Consider the following 19,773-nt stretch of genomic DNA (forward strand, 5'->3'; position numbering starts at 1 on the left):
GAGATGATGCAAAGCAGAGCCAAAGGCAGGTCCCAGGTACCAGCCTCCACCCCGGGGCAGGGCAGGAAGCCCCCAGCCTGCCATGGCTGGCAGCATGGCCACATCAGAGCCCCATGTGAGGCCGGGAACATGGCCCTGCCCATGCTCTGACAAGGGCCCCGCTGTTCAGGGCTGCAGCTGCTCCGCGGAAGTAAACAGGGTTCCTGCCAGCACATTCCTGCCTGCCGTCCTGCCCGATCCCTCCTGCCTGCACATCCCCCACACCCTCTGGGGACACCCAGCACCTGGGAGGGGTGGACATCCCCACAGCGGCTCTGGATCATGCGCAGCTGCCCCAGGCATGCACACCCTCCCCCGGTATGAAGGGAACGAGGAGCCACCACCCAGGCAAACAAAATAAATGGCATTTATTAGCAAAATAAAGGACAGAAACTCTCACTCACAAGGCCCTTCCAGGTGGCCAGGGCCACCCCACACAGCCCCCCATGCTCTCTGCTGAGCTCCCTGCATCCTGCTGTTGCTCCTGCTGTGACTGGCAGCCCTGGGGGTTCTGCCCTGGGCAGGGTGGGCAGTGCTGCCTGACAGCAACAGCATCCTCACAGCACCAACCAGCCCACGTGCTGCTCAGCCCTTTCGGTGAAGCAGCCCAGTGCTTCCGGATGCAGTGCAGAATCTGTCCCAGTTCTGAGACACAGAGTGCTCTGCCTGCCTGCAGAGAGGGACATGGGCTGAAAGTGCAGCCTCCCGGCTCAGTCCCGGCCCTCCCAGGCATCCTCCCGCTGCTTGTTCTCCAGGCGCTTCCTCTCTGCAGAGACAAGAGGGTCAATGCCACACCTACCACCCCACCTCCCTGTGGAAGTGGCTGGAGTCCACCCTGCTGCAGGCCCCTCTCACCCAGCACCCTGTGAGACAGCATGCATGAGGAAGGCCCTCCAGGCACCCAAAACTCACCTTGAGCTTCTTGCAGCTTCCTCCGCTCGGCATCTCGCTGGGCTGGTGTCTGCCTGCTCCGCACCCCCAGGGCACCGATCACCAGCCGCCTGGCCAGGACAGCTGACGTTTCAGGGCGCTCCTTGGCTGGCTGCAGGTACTCTGAGAAGAGGGGGGACATAAGTGGGGCACTCTGGGAGGGACAGGGTGACCGGCACAGCTGTGGTGCCATGCTGGCTGCCCCATCCCTCCCCAGTAATCAGGATGATGCTGCAGCACAAGCACGATGGCACAAGCTGGCACAGGGCAGCAGCACTCACCAGCATATGCCCTGGCTTTGGCTTTAGAGGCGCGGGTGCCCTGGGACAGAGGGCGTGTCTTCACCATCAGGTGCTTGGTGCTGAGGGCATCGCGTGCTGCAGGGAGAGAGCAGCACGTCCACGTGCAGGGTCAGCCCCGTGCCCAGGATCTGGCTGTGGGAGGGTGATGCCTCCTCTCTGCCCATCCCCAGCTGAACCAGGAGCAGTACCTGTTATGGGGCTGGAGAAGATGCCCAGGGCGTGCGTATCATCCACCCATTTAATATCAAAGCCTTTTTTCCTGCCAAAGAGAGGGAAGGTCAGCGAGGCAGGGATACCTGATGGGCAGCCATCTGGAACAGAGCCCAGGCAGGGAACCCCAGCACCAGGGCCAGCGTGCTGGCAGACTCACTGATAGCTGCAGAAGACACGCATCAGATCCTCGGTGCGGAAATCCGAGGGGAAGTCGTAGATCTCGATGACGTGGGGCAGCTCATCATCGCTGATGTCTGGAGCAGCAGGTTCAGCCCCATAGTAGTTGAAGCGGGGTGACTGCTGGATCTCCTGGTGCTTCTCACCCCCTGAGAGCTGCAGTAGTAGGAGAGGCACAGAAGTGAGCAACCCACGCCCACCAGCCTCACAGCAGTTCCCAAACCATCAAGTGCTCACCAGAAAGTTGTCCAGGCCCCTGCACCCCAGCACTGCAGATGGATTAATGGCATTGAGAATTAGGAGTTATCAACCACGGTTTTCACACTATGCACTTGTTTTTCCCATTACCAGCATCCCTTCAGTTGCCACACTCTGTGGCCAGGTCAGGGACATGGCAGGAATGGCAAGAGTGAAACAGCACATGCATCTCCAAGCAAACCCCTCCTTCCACAGTGATGTGATGACCTGAAATACCTTAGGGGAAGAACAAGGAGCAGGATAGTAATGCCAGAAGGAAAGATTGATGTCTCTCTGCCACATGGAAGCACCAGGCTCAGCACACCATGGATGCAGCACATGCACCAGAGCAGCCTATCAGCACCCCAGAGGCCAAAATGAAAAAGACACTGCTCCACTGAGGAGCAAGTTCTGCTGGTTAATCACCTGTGCACCTAGAAATGTATGGTTTATTTCTTATTTGAATTTGCCTGATTTCACTTTCCAGCCAGCAGTTCTTGTTCTGCCTCTCCGCTGTATTAAAGAACCTCCAATCCCATGTCTCCTCCCCATCACAGCACTTACTAATGTTAATCAAGACCCTTCTCAACCTTCTTATTGATAAAATGGATTGTGCACCTTTAATACCTCACAGCGGAGCACTTTCTCCAGCCCTAAAAGATGATGGCTGTAGAGCTTTTCTACCTTGAGCATTTTTCAGCCTTTATTTCAAAACACAAGGCAGCAGCCTCCTGCTGCCACAACACAAGGGTGCAGCCAGCCCCTATTTCCCTCTGTCCCACGGCATTGCCAGTGCCAGCTGGTCACCCTGCACCATGCTCTGCCCAGGGCTGCCCTGCATCGCTTGCTGAATCCGTGCTTTGCAAACCACGCCGTGCCAGTGGCCAAGGGGATTCACTGTCCTGCTTCAGCTGAGACACCAGGCCAGGTGCAGTCCAAAGCCACTGACAGCTCCCTGTTCCCCCTGGAGGGTGAGGCTGGCCTGATGACAAGAAATGGGTACATAACTCAGGCAGGTTCCCACCCCGATCCCCTAAGCGATCATAGCAGAGCACACCACCACTACAAGGTTAGAGTCCATAAATCCCAGCCAGCTCAGTCGATAAAAAGTGCTCATTCCGACAATTTTACGGGGAAGATGAATTCATGGCAGGTGAGGGGGTGCTGCCATAGAGGTTGGATGCTGGTGGAGGGTAGAGCTGAGTTATGGAGCTCACGGGACAAGCCAGCACTGCCAGCAGAGCCTCCTGCCCTGCCATCACCCCTGCACAGGGCAGCACGCTCATCAGGCACCAAGCACCTGCTCGGGGGAAGCCAGGGAGCCATTCCCAGGCAGGATTAAGCCCTGTAGTGCTGCTTGAGGGAGCAGAGCACTCAGGTAGTGCCAGGCACTGGGAAGATGATTAGAGAGCAGGAGCACAGAGTGCCAGAGCAGCCCTTGACCTTCACAAATCACCAAGTGTGGCGGGGCAGGAAGGACAGGAGCCGTCTGGCGGCAGGCACGGCTCAACAGGTCCTGCAGCCCTGCCAGCCCAGCACACAGCGAGCCACAGCTCCAGCCATGGGGCAGGGCAGGGAGTGCGAGCCGTGGTGAGGTCCCCAGCCACGGCAGGCACCCTGGGGAGGGTTCGCTGATCGATGGACAGGCAGATGACAGGGAAAATGACGCCTGTCCATCACATCTCGCTGCTCTCTGAAGACACACGCCTGTCAGAGGGATCTGTGGCTGCTGGCTTACACCACAGCCCTGGGCACGCACACACGCATCACAGCCCCTGCCATGCCATACTGCCTGATGGAGAGCCCACAGAGCCTGCACAGAAATGGTCACAGTGCTTAATTACTCTGTGTTCAAACTGATTTCTACTCTGAATTTGTCTGGTTTCAGCTTCCAGCCAATGGTGCTCACTACGGTGTTTTTTTCCTGCTAGATTAAAGAGCCATCCGCTATCAGAAATCTCTCCTCCACACAGAACATCATAAATCTTGCTCTCTGCCAGCTATCTGCATTGCATAAGGATTCGGTTTTGAGGAAAACATTACTAATTTTCCCGTTCTTTATGTTAATTAACAACAGCTCCATCTTCACAAGAGCCTGCGCCCTCCCCAGGCAGCTACATCCACCTGCTGGGAGTTCAGAGGGCTCAGGAGGGGCCATGAAGGAATCTGCAAGGGAAAAAAGATGGCAACTTTTGATAAATCCCTATTTCAGGTTCTTTTTCACCCATTTTGGGAAGCTCCCTGGAAAGCTCAAACTTGTCTCAGAGCTCGTGCGTAGGGGAGCCAATACAGGTACTCCTTGGAGTGAGAACCTGTACTGCACAACACAACCCTGCCCACAGCATCCTATGGCCACACCGTAACAGGGATCCTCCCTGACCGTCCTCCCCCAAGGGCGAGCCATGCCCATGGCATCAGCCCACAGAAAGCCAATGCCACCTGCACCAGCTGCCTCAGAGCAGCAGTGCTGTCCTCCTCACACCAGCACTCACCACAATCTCCAGTCTGGAGGGTGAGGGACAGTGGCTCAGGGGAGCACAGCCACGCAAGGATGGGAATACCCAACGCCCTTCTACATCTCCCCAAATGTGAGCCCTTTGTGTCCCACCATCTCAGCACCATGCCAGGCTCCAAGAGGACTCATCAGCCCAAGTAAAGCCTTGCAGACAAGGTGGGATCTGTGCCCCTCAGTAAGAGTACTCTTGAGTTAATCTGATCCCTTCACAGATGCTGTTATCAAGGTACCACCCATCACTTCACACCCTGCTTCCAAGCCAGGGGTAGGCAGACTCTGGATGTAACAATATTAACATTGTTTGTTTCCTCAGGTACATTAACGTCATTTAGAAAATTACCAGTTTGATGCTACTGATTTAAAATGCAATAAGGGATATCCAGCCTTGCTGCAGGAGCCAAGCTTTCCTCGTGGATGGCAGCAAAACCGTGTGGGTCCTGGCACTAAGCAGCCAACTGTAGTAAATTCAGCAGCATGTGTGCAGGAGGGAATGGCAATGAGCCACAGCTGATTAAGAAGCCATAGTTTCAAGGAAACATCCGTTGCTGTTTCAGCGGGATCCCATACACCTCAGCCCATTTCTTTATCACCTGCCCTGGTTTCATGAGGGTGCAGCTGCAGTTTAAATCACCTCAGCAGGTTTTACTGGGCACACTTTATGTGCTACAGAGGGATGATCACCCTAGTGTTCCACAGCAACGCAGGATGGGGTGGGACAGATGGGGAAGATGGAGATCCCAGATGTTTCAGCAGCACAGGGGAAGGCTGGCTCTAAGTGCAGACAGCACAGCCAGCTAGGCTGACCATGCCCTGGGTGCAGCCCACCCACCCCATGTACCCACCTCAGAGAACACAGGAACAGACATCCCCCACATCCCTGCCAATGCCCACAAACACTGGCTTGCAGAAGTACCTCCTCCAGCAGGCGTGGGTCCAGGCAGTCCCCATCATCATTGAACAGCACATCCCAGCTCTCCTCAGCACCTGGGCTGGTCTGGCTCAGGGTTTCAGCACCGGCACTGGTCTGTCCTTCCTTAGGGGAGCTGCTGTGGAGACCTCCCTCTTCTTTCTCAGCCTCCAGCTGCCTCTGCAGTGAGCCCACATCCTCATCTGGCCTTGCCAGCTCCTTGGCCCAGGACGCAGGTGAGATCCCCTCCATGCCGTGGCACAGCTGCTCTAGGGGCACCAGGGGCTCACAGCTTTCCAGAGGTGCTCCCTCCCACGGGCTGCTCTCAGCTCCAGCACTGCTATCTGTGCAGGCAGAAGTGCTGCCTGCTTCCACTACAGCAGGCACCAGGTCACCCTCCCCACTGGGATCCCCAGCACCAGCAGCGCTCTCCTCCATGACAGGCGGGAGCTGGGACGGGCTGCCCATGCCCTGCTGTGGAGTGCTGTCCCCTGGGAGCACTGGAACATCGCCCGTGCTGCCCCTCAGGAACACAGGTTCACAGCTGGCTCCTGTTGCACACAAGGTGCTCTCCCCAGGAAGCTCAGCTCTGCCTTCACACGTCTCCTCTTCCTCTGGCACCCCAGTGGCACAAGCCTTGCTCTGTTCTGCCAGGAGAGACCTCTCCTCCTCTCTCTCCTCCTCCCAGGCTTTCGTACCCATTGTCTCCCCCTCCAACTGGGGCACCCTTCCATGGTTGCCCACCCCTGCAGACTGCAGGACGGCCTCTCCCAGGCTTTGGGAGAGGCACCCAGCTGGATCTAGAGTGCTGTCTTCCAAATGCTCCAATATGCCACTCAGGCCTGTCTGACAAACCATTGTTGGGCTAGCAGCGGGTGTTGGGCTAGTGGGGTCACCCTCAGGCTCGGGGGTAGCCTTCACATCTCCAGCCTGGGCATTCTGTGGGGATGGAGGGTCAGGCTCAGTCCTTATCCTGTGGTCATGGCTGAGCTCTTCAGGTTCTTCATGAGATGCTTTGTCCTGCCTGTCCCAGGGCTGAGCAACAGCTAGATCTGGGCACGGCTCACACATGCTGGGTGATGCCTCCAGGCTTTCCAGTGCGCTAGGGCAGCTGCCTCTCGTCCTATGGCTCTGCCTGGCAGAGGCTGTCCGCAGCACCTTTGGGCCGGCATCCACCTTGTTCTCCCTCCTTGCCACTCTGCCTGCCTGTGTTCTGACACGGGGGCTTCTCCTCTGCCCCTCGCCACTGGCCCAGCCAGAGTCCTGCCCCAGGCGGTGGTTCTCAGGCTCCCGGCGGTGGTTCTCGGGGTCCCGGCGGTGGTTCTCAGGCTCCTGGCAGTGGTTCTCGGGCTCCCGGCGGTGCCCAGCCCGTGTGTCTCCTGCCGCCTGTGCCTCTCTCTCCCGCCGCGCTTTGGGCACGTAGAGCGCCATGTCGGGCTTCCTGCGGCGCGCCCGGCTGCCCTCCACCTCCTGCTGCATGGTGCCACCAGTGCCTGCCAAGGAGAGAACAGCGTCACTGTCCCGCCCGCAGCCCCACAGCCCCACAGCTGAGCGCACAGCGGGGCTCAATTCCCAGGTCCCTGAGTCGGGTCCCAGCACCCAGCCCTGCTCCCTCAGCAACTGGCGCACAGTGATGGATTGTGGAGCCCCAGCACGGCCCCACAGCAGCGTATCTGCAAACAGGGTTTGGGGCCCAGAGCACCCCACAGCCCTTGTGGGGCACATCCAGCTTGGGGGAAGCAGGGAAATCCTGACAGAATCACTGGGGCACCTGCTCCGCTCCGGCAGCTGCTACCTGGGACCCGCAGGCCAAAGGGACTAGCAGATGCTGCAGCTGAAGCAGAACTCTGAGACCATGCACTACGCAGCCATCAAAAACCACAGAGAAGCCTGAGGCAGCCACAGAACAACAGAAAGCAAACCCCAGCGCAGGGATACCCTGGCGCGGGACCATGGCATGATGCAGCCCTGCTCACCTGCTGGCCTGTCCCAACAGAGATTTATTTTTCATCATCTTTGGCAGAAGCAGGCACACCACAAGCGGCCAGGCCCCCTGCCCCTATAAATATGCATCAGACAGGGTTATGGAGACGGATGGTGTGGGGGGCTGCACTGTGGTTGAGGGGAAGGCAGAGTGGGGCTGGGCTGGGGCTCCATGATTAATCACTGCCCACTCCGTTTAGGGGGATTCATCACAGGCCGCTGTCAGGTAAATCACTGGAAAAACACCTCTTCAGTAATTAATGTGAAGTGACGGATGGACAGCCCCTGGGCCCATTAATCTGGACCATCAGCGCCGACCGAGATTATGAATGTCAGGATGCATAAACTGCCGGCAGATCAATAGGGCCAGGAACCCATCCAAGGCTCTCATTTCCGAGGCACCTCCGGTACATTAGCTCCCCTCCATGCCGCCCCTGCCCGAGGCGCGAACGCTCTCCGTGGCCCCTCACCAACAGCCAGCAGTGGTGCCGGGAAGGCGAGGGGAGGCCAACCACTGGCTGGAAAGTGGCTGGGGCTGCCCATGCCACACGGCATCATCCCCTCTTCCTGATGGATGGACAGACCGTTGCCTCGGCATGATGGACGAGTCTCTCATGGCTCACTGGAAACCACTGGAAGAGCCCAGCAGGGCAGTACCCCTAGCATGACCGCGGTGCCTGTGCCTGCCCCTCATGCTGCAAAGGTGGGCAGGAACATGAGGGGCAGGCACGGGTGCCGTGGTGATGCTGAGCACCATCCCAGGGCTGCCCCAACCATTTTTCTGTCTCTGTAGCTCTTGTCATTTCCCCCCCCCATCTTTGATACACTAATTTTGCCAGCAGAACGATCCCCTTTATCTTTATCGACCGCAAGAAAGGAACATATCCTACAAACCTTCCAAGGACTGGAGTAGTCATTTTTCAACACTGAGGCATTATACATTTTCTCACCGAGTGGCAGCTGGGTGCCAGAGGGGAGGGGGCACTGGAAGCCCCCCGGCACCACCACTTCCAACCACAGACAGCTCCCAACTGCACCAAAGCATGTTCTGCTGAAGGGCTTTTCCCAGCCAAGCCCAGGAGTCCTCGGCCATGGCTCATTGCTGAATGTCTTGTGGGGGTCAGTGATCTCCCCAGGCTCTCCTTCCTGACAGTTCCCAGCATGGGGAGCAACCAGAAGCAGCATTGCTCCATGCAGGTCCCATGTCACCTCCAAGAGCCTTTGCACATAGGATTTATGGGCTCCTCAAAAACTTGCCATTCACCTTGCCTCACCCTCCAAAGCAGATGGTGCAGCATTAACCAGACGGCTGGTGCTGGGAGCATCCTCTCCCTGCACAGCTTTGCCTCTGCCTGCCACACACTGCTGGGGAAGAGCTGATTCCTGCATCCTGGGAAGAAGCACGGCAAGGTGGCAGATGACCCACACTGGCAGGGATGCCACAGCGCTTTGTTTTTTCCCCACAGGGCAGCACAGCTCCTGCCCCCAGCCTATCAAACACTTCATCAATGCTACAGCCACGGGTCAGCACCGACTAATTTCATGCTCTGGGAGGCAGAGCAACAGCCCTGGCTTTGGGTCTCATTCACACTACGCTAGGCAGGACAACCCTACCACTTCCAGAGTTTGGGACCAAGCCTTCCCCACAAACACAGGCAGCAACAAGCAGTGCATCCCCAAAAAGGCCTATGCTGCCCCAGATGTTTTATGGACCTGCCTAGCAAAACAACTCAGCACTCTGGCACCAAGCAGGAAAAGGCCATGGCACCATGGTAAAGTGGTGATGGGAGTGCTGCCCAGCTGTCTGCCACATAAAGCCCACCAGCCCAGCACAGCACAGCCCAGCATGGCCAGGAGGCTGCTGGATCATCAGCCACGAGGCAGCCAGAGCTCCCTGAAGGCACAGGCTCCTCTCACATTGTTCCCAGGAATACCCTGCTCATGGGGAGCTTGTGCTCATGGTGTTGGTGAGGTCTCAGCAAGCTGCCCAGTCAGGTGCCAGCCTGTCCTCTAGTGAACATCTGCAGCACACATGGGCAGTGTTTTCTCCCCGATTTCTCCCCGTCCTGTCAAGGAAAGTACCCCACAAACAAGAGCAAGCCAGCCACAGTCCTGCTCAGGGAATCTGGGAACAGGCACGGATGCTGGGCTGTGGTGCTCATGTGGAACATGCCAGTTCCTGGAGAAGTCTCAGTGCCACACAGCACCCTCTCAGCAGGCTGCTGCATTTCCTGGCAGGGAGCTGTATTTTTAGACTTCGAGGTTTCTAATTCCACTCAATCCATATTCCCATCAATAGAGTAGATAACCTTAAAGCCTTGACAGTGAATAGGGATGGCAATACTGGGGGACCAGGAGCCTTGGGGGACCTCACGCAGCCTTGGCATGCAGCTTGCACACCACAATGTCACTTTTTACAGCCTGCAGCAGATTGAGCTCTTTGAAGGGGAAAAAAAAACCTACAATAACAAGATTATAAAAATGCAGGTACAAGGAGATTCTAAACCGCTCCACTGGGGAACCTGCCACTTGCAGGACTCATCCCATGCCAGGCACGTGCCATGGCACACTTACCAACTGCATAACACCAGCCCCTGGCAGCCCAGACAAGGACTGTCAAAGGTCTTGGCTACCTTGCAGCTCTCCTGCTCTCAGCAGAGCTCCAGCCTAGGCCACCTGGCTCAACAGTGGCCAAAGGGGGCAGGAAAGGACCCAGATTCCTGGTGGAGACAGAGCAAAGGCATGAACACAGCCACTGGTACAAGGCAACGCAAAGCATTCAAGGAGCAAAGAGCTGCATTCCATCCAACTCCTGCCTGCAGCCCCCGCAGGCTTTAAGACCTCCTGTCCCCTGCTGCCAGGAGAAAGAGCTCTCCAGCAGCCACAGCAAACACTGGCTGTGTGAGGAGGTGGCAAAAGCATCAAAGGCACTGAGAGAGATTTCAATCGTGCCTTTCACTTGCAATACTCTTAGGAGACACCTGGAACAGATGCTCTTAGGAGATACCTGGAACAAGAGAAGGGGAACATTCCAGACAGAAAGAGGATTTGAAAGTCAATAGTGTCCCCTCACAGCTGCAGGGGGGCACCGGAGAGGAAAGGGACAACAAACCAGCAGAAGGAGTTAACAGCCAGAATGCAAAGGGGAATACAAAGGACTTTACAAATATAACCAGGCAGCATCAGCACAAAAGTGAAAAGATCTATTAATAAACAAGGAGGGAGAGAAAATTAATGATGTCTCAAAAATAAAGATGACTCAAAAGGGAAAAAAATCACTGTTTTTAAACAGAAAAACGCCAATGAGGCAGAGGCCTTGCAAAAACAGCTGCAGCAAAAGCAAAAACAGCATGTCCACACAGACACAGTCACCTGGCCAGCCTGGCCAGTGTGGAGATGAACCTATTAACCTGCTGACACACACTGCCAAGGAGAAACCAGGGCCCTGCTGATGGGTAGAACAAACAAGACACAATTTTCTCTGCAAGAAAGGACAACACAACCAGAGCTGAGAACAGGATAAACCCTGTTCCTATCCCCAGTGCAGAACAAAACTGGCAGTTAAAGGAGCCTGCATACCTGTACAATGAATGATGGACACTGGCTTGCCCAGAGAAGTTATTTCAGAAGAATCACTGGGCAAAGTTTTTTGATACTTAGCTGAACTTCAGGGTCTCGTTTTACAGCATCTCTCAAACTTCTACTTGAATAATGAATTGTCATTAGATGATACTGAGCAGTGAGCTGTTGCAAACACCATGCAGAAAGACACGGTTGAAAGGATCCAAGAAATGTAAGCAGGAAACAAAGCAAGACCCAGCCTGGGAAAATGAAGTTAAAATAACCCAAAGTAGCTACTCAGGGAGCAAGAGCAGCCTGAAAGGCAAGGCCCAGAACCTTACAATACACATACACCAGAAAGCAAATGACTGGAATGACCACCCCAAAATGTGCAAGAGGCGTATCTGGCCACCAGCATGGTGCCATGGGCCACTCTAGGGCTGTGCCAGCCGCAGAGCAGGCAGCACACAGAACCTCTCAGGTGGTGGGAAGGATACACGAGGATGCCAGGGGCCTGCAAGCAGCCATGAAAAGCAGTGTCCAGCACGTGTGAGCACCAGACACGTTTTACAAGGCCCGGCAGACTGGCATAGCGAGCACCCAGGAATCCGTGTAGCTCCCCCGCACTCGAGGGCTGACACATCGCCCTGTGACTGTGGTGGGGAGAGCTGTGGGGTCTGCAGTGTGCCCCTGCCCGCGTATCCTGCCAGCGGACTGGGGAGCTCGGACTTCAGCTGGGGACCAGGGCTTGGACAGGGCGAGGGGAGCAGGGCAGGGGGACAGGGCTGGGACAGGGATAACGACCAGGGCTGGGACGGGGAGTAAGGACCAAGGCTGGGACACCAGGGTGAGGGAGAGCGGGGCAGCGCCGGGACCGGGCAGGGTGCGCACCCCGGGCCGCTGTGCCCCGGTACCGAGCGCCGCGCCGTGCCGGGCCGTGCCGGGCCGTGCCGGGCCGGGCCGCCGCCGTTACCAGTGCCCGCGCCGGGTCCCCCGTCGCTCCACGCCGCCGCTTCCGCCGCGCCGAGCCCGCCCCGCCGTGGGGAGCGCCGGGACCTGTAGTGCGGGACCTGTAGCGCGGCCCCGCCCCGCCCCGGGCCCCGGCCGCCGCTCCTCCCCGCCGCGGAGCGCGGTGCCCGGCCGCCGCTCCTCCCCCGCCCCGGGCCCCGGCCGCCGCTCCTCCCCGCCCCGGGCCCCGGCCGCCGCTCCTCCCCGCCGCGGAGCACCGTGCCCGGCCGCCGCTCCTCCCCGCCCCGGGCCCCGGCCGCCGCTCCTCCCCGCCGCCGCCGCGCACCGCGCTCCGCGGCGCCGCGGCGGGCCGTCCTTCCCCGGCAGCCGCAGGAAGGGGGCTCCGTGGCTGGGATGCTGGCGGACACAGCGTGGCCCCCCTGAGGCTGCCGTAGGTCTCCCGTGTCCGTTCGGTGTCGCACACCGGGCGGGAGCCGTGGTGCTCGCTGTGACCGGGCGGACAGACACGGGGACACCGCCCTACGAAGGCTTTGGGCAAGCCGGTGCGGCCGCCCTGGTTAGTTCGGCTGACGGGCAGCGGGTCTCTGCCCACTCCCTGCTCCAGGACCTCCTTCCTACCGAGCCGAAGCTCTCCGGTGCGATTTCCAACCGGCTGTTCCCCGGCCGGCTGCATGGTGTGGGTACGGGGAAGAGGCGACCCGGGGAGAGGAGTGTCGTGTCCCATGGCGTGCACGCTGCCTGCCGTGCCGGGACGGGCAGCGGGAGCCAGGGCGGCTTCTGCAGCTCCCCCTAGACTGTGAAGCTGCCGAGGGACAGGGGACCGGCACGGGCCACCCTGGCGAGGTGCCACTGAGGCATCGCACCGCATCCGTGAGCGGGGCTGTGCCAAGCACCTTATCCCTCCTTAAGTGCAGTTACAAGGCTGGGACCGCTGATGGCTGAGGTACTCTGAAGTACTTGGACTTTCCTGGCTGCCCGGTGTGGGTGCCGGTACAGCCCCAGGGGCTCAGACGCAGGTAGGTACCGTCATCCCACCTTAGACAGGTGCCCCTGCGCAGGACGAGGAAAGCTCACATCAGGCAGGGCCACGCAGCATCCCCTAGGGAGCGGCTCCTATCCCAGCCTCATGTGGCACACAGGGGACCGTGTTCCCTCTCACAGGTAATCGATGGCAGCAGATCCTGATCGCTTTCATTATTATTATTTTCTTATGCATGTGCGCACAGGAGATTTATCGCCAGCTATGGAGGCAAAATCAATTATTCATGTTATAAATTAGAAAATGATTTATGGTTGTGGGAGGCCAAGCAGCATGGAGCCCCTGGCCACGTGGGAGCTGGGTTTGTCTGGGAATGGCACCAGACAGCCCTTGCCAGCACTTACCTGGTTTCTCTCCCGTCTGTTCCTTTGGTGCCCTGGTGACTGGCAGGCAGCATCCAGCCTCTCCCACTCTGGTGTGAGAGCACGAGGAAGTCTGGGAACTGCCATGGCCTGGTCACCCCGGCCAGTACAACAGAATGATGCTCCACAGCAGTTTCCATGGCAGCAGTAAAACAGTCCAAACACTGCAAGGTGTGGGCTGCAGAAGGACCCCCTTCTTTTTGTCCACTGGAAAAATTACCTTGTGTCCTCTGCTGCCTCAGCCACTGTGTCTGTGCTCCTGCTTCCCTCAAAGGACAGCCTCCAGATTGCCACCCATGGGGACAGAGACCCATTGCACTGCTAGCACCCCAATGCTCCCCAGGAAAGGGCAGATGGTTCTGGGCATCCCACCTGAACTGGTTCCTGAGCTACCCCAGAATAGTACTGTAGGATTTGGCTTGACCATGGCTCAGCTTCTCCTGGGCTAGAGTGGTCTGAGGTGTCCTGGGAGTCTTCCCAGGCATGGAGATACCATACCCTAAAGGCTGACTCTAGTTCTGCATAGAGCAGGGTGGCACTGGGCTCCCACTGCTCCCAGTTCTGGGACAGGGGGTCACCTGTTGCTGCCTGCTCTGCCCCCAGCCCGGCCACACCCCAGGAACACAGCCCAGTGCTGGTGGGAGCTGCAGTATCCCATGGCTCTGCATCAGTGGTCCCAGTACCTCAGCCCAAAAACCCACTGCCCATGTCATGTACCCAGCAGAGTGAATGCAGGAAACCAGCCAGCGGCTCTCTGCTGATAGCTGGGATTGTTCTTGCTTCTGAAGAGTCTTGATCTAAAGCTGCCATGTCTGTGCCTCCCAGGGGACAGCAGAGCAAGCCGGGAGTTGCTGCCTGGCTCTCCTTGTCTGTTTATCTGCAGCTGCATCAGCTGGGGCCATGGGGAGGCACAGGCTGAAAGGAGCAGTGCGGGAGAGAAAGGAGCTGTTGGCAGCCCCAGATCTGGGACTGATCTCAAGTGAGCTGTGCATACAGCTCCTGCTTGCACAGCATCGACCAGCTTCAGCCCTGGCCCTTGGAATGGGAGGGACAGCATGGGGCAACCTCAGCTCTCCCTGACCAGCCTTTTCCCTGTGAGCCCTGGAGCCTCTTCCCAAATCCTACAGAGCCTGTCAATTCCTGCGACCCCTTGGGCTCCCAGGGGAGCTGAGAACTTGCTGGCTCAACATGCTGATGGGGGTGTCAGAGGGGGCAGGGATTTTGGCTGCTCCTCCCTGGCTCCTTGCCAGGGTTAGAGCAGGAGGAACGTGGACAACCAGGTATGGTCCAGGGACAGGGAACCACCTTGTCCAAGACCAAGACAGTTGCATCCATGTCAGATCCCTGCCAGTCCTGGGGACCCTCTGGGACCACGCATGGGTGCAGAGGGGTCCCCTGGTTGCTCTGCTCTACTCCTAAAGGATCCAGACAACCCAAGGGGTTCAGAGAACTGCCACCTGGAACCCCACCAAGCTGAAGGCAGACAGGAAATGAATGAACCACATTCTGGGGCTGAGCATTGCCTCAAGCACCTTGCTGCACCCTGGTCCCAGGGAGCACAGGGCTGGCCCGTGCTTGTGTGAGCATCTCTCTGATTTATTGCTGCAGAGCAAATGCTTACAGAGTGCTTTTGGCAGAGAAAAGCTCTGGGGAACAGCAAGGGGTGTGCAGGAACAACAGGGGAATCGCCTGCCAGATCCCGGGGCAGGCAGAGCACCCACAGTCCTGGGTCTCTCTCCAATGCCTGGCCAGGGAACACACTCAGCCTGTGGGGAGGGGACTGCAGAGAGCTTGGGGCTGGGGTGGATTAGATCTGCTTTGCATTATTGCACAAAACACCTGGGGACTCAGCAGCTCGTGACAGTGCTGTATAATGCAGGGAAGCAGGCGGTGGTGCGGGCAGACACCGGTGCTGCCGGCGGCTGGCGGGCAGGGAAGTGGTACGGCCCCGAGGAGTGTGGGCTGGCTGTGGAGGGGGGAGCAGGTTCTCTTGCTCCTTGTTCTGCTGCACATCGACAATGAATAGGCACAGGAGGCAGTGCTTGTGCTGCAGGAATCAATACCGCTCCGGGAGCGGCCCGGGTGCTCCTCCCTGCGCTCCCGCGGGAGCCATCCCCGGCTCTCTCCCGCAGCCATCGCTGTAGTCTCCCTCCCGCTGCTGCCTCGCTCTCCAGCGCTGGGCAGGGCTGTGCAGCAGCGGGGCTGGGGAGCTTGCCAGCCTGGATAGCCTGGCTCCCTTTGGAGGTGCGGGAACACGAAGGAGGGATTTCGTGAGGGATCCAGGTTTTATGTTGACTCGAGTTGGCTCCCATCGGCGCTGTCACAGCCCAGTCTGCCACAGTCCCTAGAAGGTACCGGGGCGCCGTGGCTGGCTCTAGTAGGCACGGACGCTGCCAGGAGGTGATTTCTGCCCAGCAGTGCTCAGGGATGTTGCAACCTGAAGCAGCTCCCAGTCTCACCCAGCACTGGCTGTGGCAGAGCGGCTGCATCCACTGCCAGCCCTGCCCCATGAGAAGGAACTCCACAGCTTTTGATAAGCTTTAATTGATTCATCAATGGGATCCACTTGGAGCTGATAAATCTTTCAGGAGCCCTGGCAGAGGAGGCTGAGCTGTGCAGGCTGGGCATTCCCCTGCCTCCTTGCAGCTGCACGGCTTCTCTGAAGCAGCTGGCTGCCCCAAGTGTGTCCTGCCAGCCCCAGCTGGTTGCAAACAGCATCCGAGGTTCCCCCTCATCCTGTTTGCTCTTTCCCAGCCAGGGATGTTGCCTAGGAGGGCTGCAGCACAGTCTGATGCCTCCACTCTGCTGATATCCCTTGGCCAGGGAGTCTCATCCCGGTGCTTCTGAGGAGGAATACCATTGTCCTTGGCTGAGAGGAGCTAATGGTTCCTCACTCCATCACAGTGCCAGCCAGGTCCTTCCTCTGTCTTCCTGTCCCCTCTCCTGGCATGGGACAGTGTGCTCCCCAGGTTGGGCACTGCTACTGGTTCATCTCCGTACCAGACACGGCTCTGGGATCCCAGGGGGACAAGGCCAGCTCGTCCCATAGGGCCACGTCCTGCCCGGGGTGGTGGGAGGCTCTCGCTCCCCCACCCTGTGTCCCAGCAGGCAGGAGGGAAAGCGGGGACGGGGACTGCGAGGCGGGAGGCAAGCACAGGCGGATCCGGTTACAGGCAGCACGGGGCAGAGAGGTAGGCAGAGAACAGCAATGCAGCAAAAAGGGCTTTTAGTGATAATAAATAATTAACATTTCTAATGATGTCCCGGCGACAGGAAGAGTCCAAGCAGGGACCCGGGGGCACTGCGCGCCGTGACAGGAGAGGTTGGGGGCCGTGCGAGGTCCAGGGAGGCTGTGCAAAGACAGGGGCTAGGCTGTGAGAGAGCTGCAGGGCTGGGGGTCCCAGGGCAGGGGCTGGGCACCCCGGAGACCCCCCGGGTGAGCAGTGCCTGGGATCCAGCACTCACACCCTGCTGCTGCCAAGGACGCAGGAAACCTGCGAGGAAGAGGACTGGAAGACTAGATTAAACAAGCTTGGGGGTTAGCCAGAATTCTGCTATGATAATGCCTTCCCAGGGCTTGCCATGCCCAGTGAGCACCTGAGAGGGACTCCTGCTGGCAGAGGGGACTGGGGAAGGGTGCTGGGAGGCAAAAGCTCACAGGGAGCTGCTGGGATGAGTGACAGTCGTCAGATCATTGCCAGCCGCGCCACAAGGAGACCCCCACGCTGAGAGGTGTCCAGGGGACACGGGAGCAGTGTGATGGTCTGGGGTGCAGGACCAGAGAGACAGGAGGTCTGTGGGCAAGACAGGAGATCACACACTGCAGGACAATGACAGGGAGGAGGCAGCAGGGAGAGGAGGGATCGAGCAAGCAGCCATCTGAGCATGGGAGTCCACCACTGTGAGCCACCACGCAATGGACATGCAGATGTGGAAGAGGCAAAAGCAATCCTAGCAGGAACGAGGAAGGCATTTCTGGCAGGACTGGGCTCTTGCCTTCATGCCTGCCTGAGTCCCAAGGGTCCTGCCTGTGCTGGAATCAGCCTGGAAGAGGATCAGAGGTATCATAGGGCTGCCAAGGAGGCAGAGCCCAGGAGACCAGTGGAGGGAGGACAGTGACTCGTGCCCAGCACAGTGCAGGCTGTGGGGAAACGGAGTGCTCACTATAAATACATCAGCAGGGTAAACACCAGGGAGGAGGAGAGCTATTTCAGCTAAAAGACAACATTAGCACAGGAACAACTGGGGATAAATTATCCATGAATACATTTACAGTGGAAATTAAACCCTTGGAGCAGGGATGTCCCAGCACAGCCCCTCCAGAGAAAAAAGGAGTGCCAGGCAAGAGCCAGGATCGGCTTGGCAGCTGAGGGATCCACAGCATGTTGTTGTGGCAGCATGTGCCCTCTCCTTGTGTCAGAAAGCAGCAGGGGTATCTGAGGGGATGTTTGCACATCGCTGCATGCACGTGTGTGTGCATGGTCTGCACGCACATTTGGGTGGCAACTGAGTGCTCACACAAGCAGATGGGTGGCTGCACACAGGCTGTCGTGTGTGTGCATGTAGGTGCTTGCGAGTGTGCTGGCAGTGTGTGAGGGTGTGCTGTGCACCCACCAGGCTGTGTGCAGGTGTGTGTCCCTCATAATGCTCTAGAAAAGGGAATGATGGCTCCAGTGAAGTATTCTGAAGGTTAGTGCCCTCAGTCAGCATTCCTGTGCTCACCTGCACCCTGTTTGTATTGCACCATCTGAAAATTGCTGGAGGACATTTGCTGGATGAGTTCCCTATGAATCCAACTGATCCTGGGTGGATTCCTGTCCCTGATCCTGGGTGGATTCTCATCCTGCTCCTAGAACAGTATTATCCCTGCAAGAGCCACAAGGGTCATCTGGCACAGCCACCACACAGGCTTACTCTGCTTGGCAGAGTAACAGCCCTGTGCCAGCCCTCTGCCCATTGCAATGCAAGCAAGGGGCAGACTGCTCCCTGCCTTCCTGCTGCCTTGTCCCCAGGGAGAGCCTGGGGTGGCAGGTGAGCCACCAGGCAGAGGGTCACCAAGCGTCAGGGCTGCTAGCTTTAAGAGGGTTCCCATTCCCTGGGAGCTGGGTCGGAATGCAAGGGCCAGGGGAAACTGCGACATATTAGTCCTGGGGATGGGAAAGGGAGGACCCAGATGTGCAAAGAGGTGGCTCTACTCATGCTGGCCCCAGCTCAGCAGAAGAGCCTTCCCCCGCCTTCATGCAGCCCTCAGTGGAGCGCAGCATCTCCCTTCCCCCCGCAGCGTGTCTGGCTGCTGCTCGCTCTAATTTCCTGTGCATTGTCCCCATCACCGTGCCACAATTCCCTGCACATCCCACCCCCCTCCGTGCACCACACTGCCAGGCTCCCTATGCCCCAATGCCTGCGCCCTACCTCACTGCTCTGCTAATGTCCCTGTGAATGTTCTCATGCATCCCAGCTCATTTCACTGGTGCTCTGTGCTTCCCTCTGCAGCCCCTTGCAGAGAGCTGTGTCACAGCCCAAGGTGTCTGTCCCGTTATGTCCCCAGGGTGGATGCATCCGGAGGGCTGGGATGGAGACATCTAAGCCAGCACAGGGCCCAGAGACTGGTGCAAGGCTGTTTCTTATGGCCATGGCTGTTGTTGTGCCAAGGTGTCTGCTGGCTGCTCTTCTCCCCCAAAGAAATACCCTGGCAAGTTGGCACATCCATGGGAAGGGCACTGAGGAGCTCCAAAAGCAGGTATTGGGGAACACTCTGCAGCCCTATGAGTGGAGACCCACCCCACTGGCTGGCAGTGGCGGTGGCTGGGGGCTGCAGCGTGCAAGGCCCCCTCGGCACGTGTGTCCTGCTGGCACACAGCACGTATGTGCTCACGGGGTGCCGTGGGGTGAACACAGCCCTGGGGACATGCCGTGAGCACCTGTGGAGCCACGCGTGCTGTGTGCCCAGCTGTGCCCACTGTGTGCCCAGCCATGCCCGCTGTGTGCCCAGCTGTGCCCACTGTGTGCCCAGCCATGCCCGCTGTGTGCCCAGCCGTGCCCGTCATGCACGCCCCATGCACGCGTGGCTGTACAGCTGCACATGTGCGCTGCGCTGGCACCCCAGCAGCCCTGCCTGCGTGTGCGTGTGCTCATGGCCACGGCCAAGCCCCGCTGTGCTGGCATGCTGGGTTTAGAGCCCCAGGGAGCCAGCGTGCCCAGTGCCATTCACAGCCTTGGCAGGCTTGAGCTGGCTTCCTGCCAGCATGTGTGTATTCTGTACCTGCCAGTCACGGGGGGGCATTGGGAGCCAGCTTGCAGTTTGTACAAATAATTATCCGGGTGGTTACCAAACCTGGGATGAGCGAGCACCTCAGCAGCAGGGGTGCTCACCCTGAGCACGCACGCACTCATGCAAGGCTGCAGCCAGGCACTGGGGCTGTGGACACTGGCAGGCAGAGCACACCCACAGTGCTGGGGTGCACGGGAGCACACGAGCACAGCATTGCACATGTGTGGTGGTCACACTGACATCCCAGTCTGGTGGGTTTGTTTGGCAT

At 58.4% G+C, this 19,773-nt stretch overlaps 1 protein-coding gene across 6 annotated transcripts; it reads right to left on the reverse strand.

Annotated features, from left to right (window-relative positions):
• Positions 1-382: 382 nt before the first annotated feature.
• Positions 383-12,602, reverse strand: R3HCC1L (R3H domain and coiled-coil containing 1 like). 6 transcript variants are annotated; one of them, XM_085582628.1, is made up of 7 exons: positions 12,452-12,602; positions 5,327-6,813; positions 1,642-1,817; positions 1,460-1,530; positions 1,251-1,346; positions 952-1,092; positions 383-805 (listed from the first exon to the last, which is right to left on the reverse strand). In XM_085582628.1, the coding sequence occupies exons 1-7, from the start codon at positions 12,555-12,557 to the stop codon at positions 750-752; spliced, it is 2,133 nt and encodes a 710-aa protein (XP_085438754.1). In that variant the 5' UTR covers positions 12,558-12,602; the 3' UTR covers positions 383-749. The 6 variants fall into 6 exon arrangements, with proteins under 6 accessions (XP_085438754.1, XP_021392098.3, XP_021392099.3 ...); XM_021536423.3 differs by lacking the exon at positions 12,452-12,602 and adding an exon at positions 11,838-11,895; XM_021536424.3 differs by lacking the exon at positions 12,452-12,602 and adding an exon at positions 11,806-11,895.
• Positions 12,603-19,773: the final 7,171 nt, after the last annotated feature.

Source organism: Lonchura striata, chromosome 6, assembly GCF_050655825.1.
Source record: "Lonchura striata isolate lonStrDom1 chromosome 6, ASM5065582v1, whole genome shotgun sequence".
Classification (NCBI taxonomy): Eukaryota; Metazoa; Chordata; class Aves; order Passeriformes; family Estrildidae; genus Lonchura; species Lonchura striata.

Excerpts from the sequence above, each read along its gene's own strand:
- R3HCC1L (XM_085582629.1), bottom strand. The coding sequence starts at position 7,045 with ATGTGCCCCACAAGGGCTGTGGGGTGCTCTGGGCCCCAAACCCTGTTT. Across the intron at positions 1,531-1,641 it reads CGTGTCTTCTGCAGCTATCA|GAAAAAAGGCTTTGATATTA; the intron begins GTGAGTCTGCCA and ends TCTCTTTGGCAG. Across the intron at positions 1,347-1,459 it reads CTTCTCCAGCCCCATAACAG|CACGCGATGCCCTCAGCACC; the intron begins GTACTGCTCCTG and ends CTCTCCCTGCAG.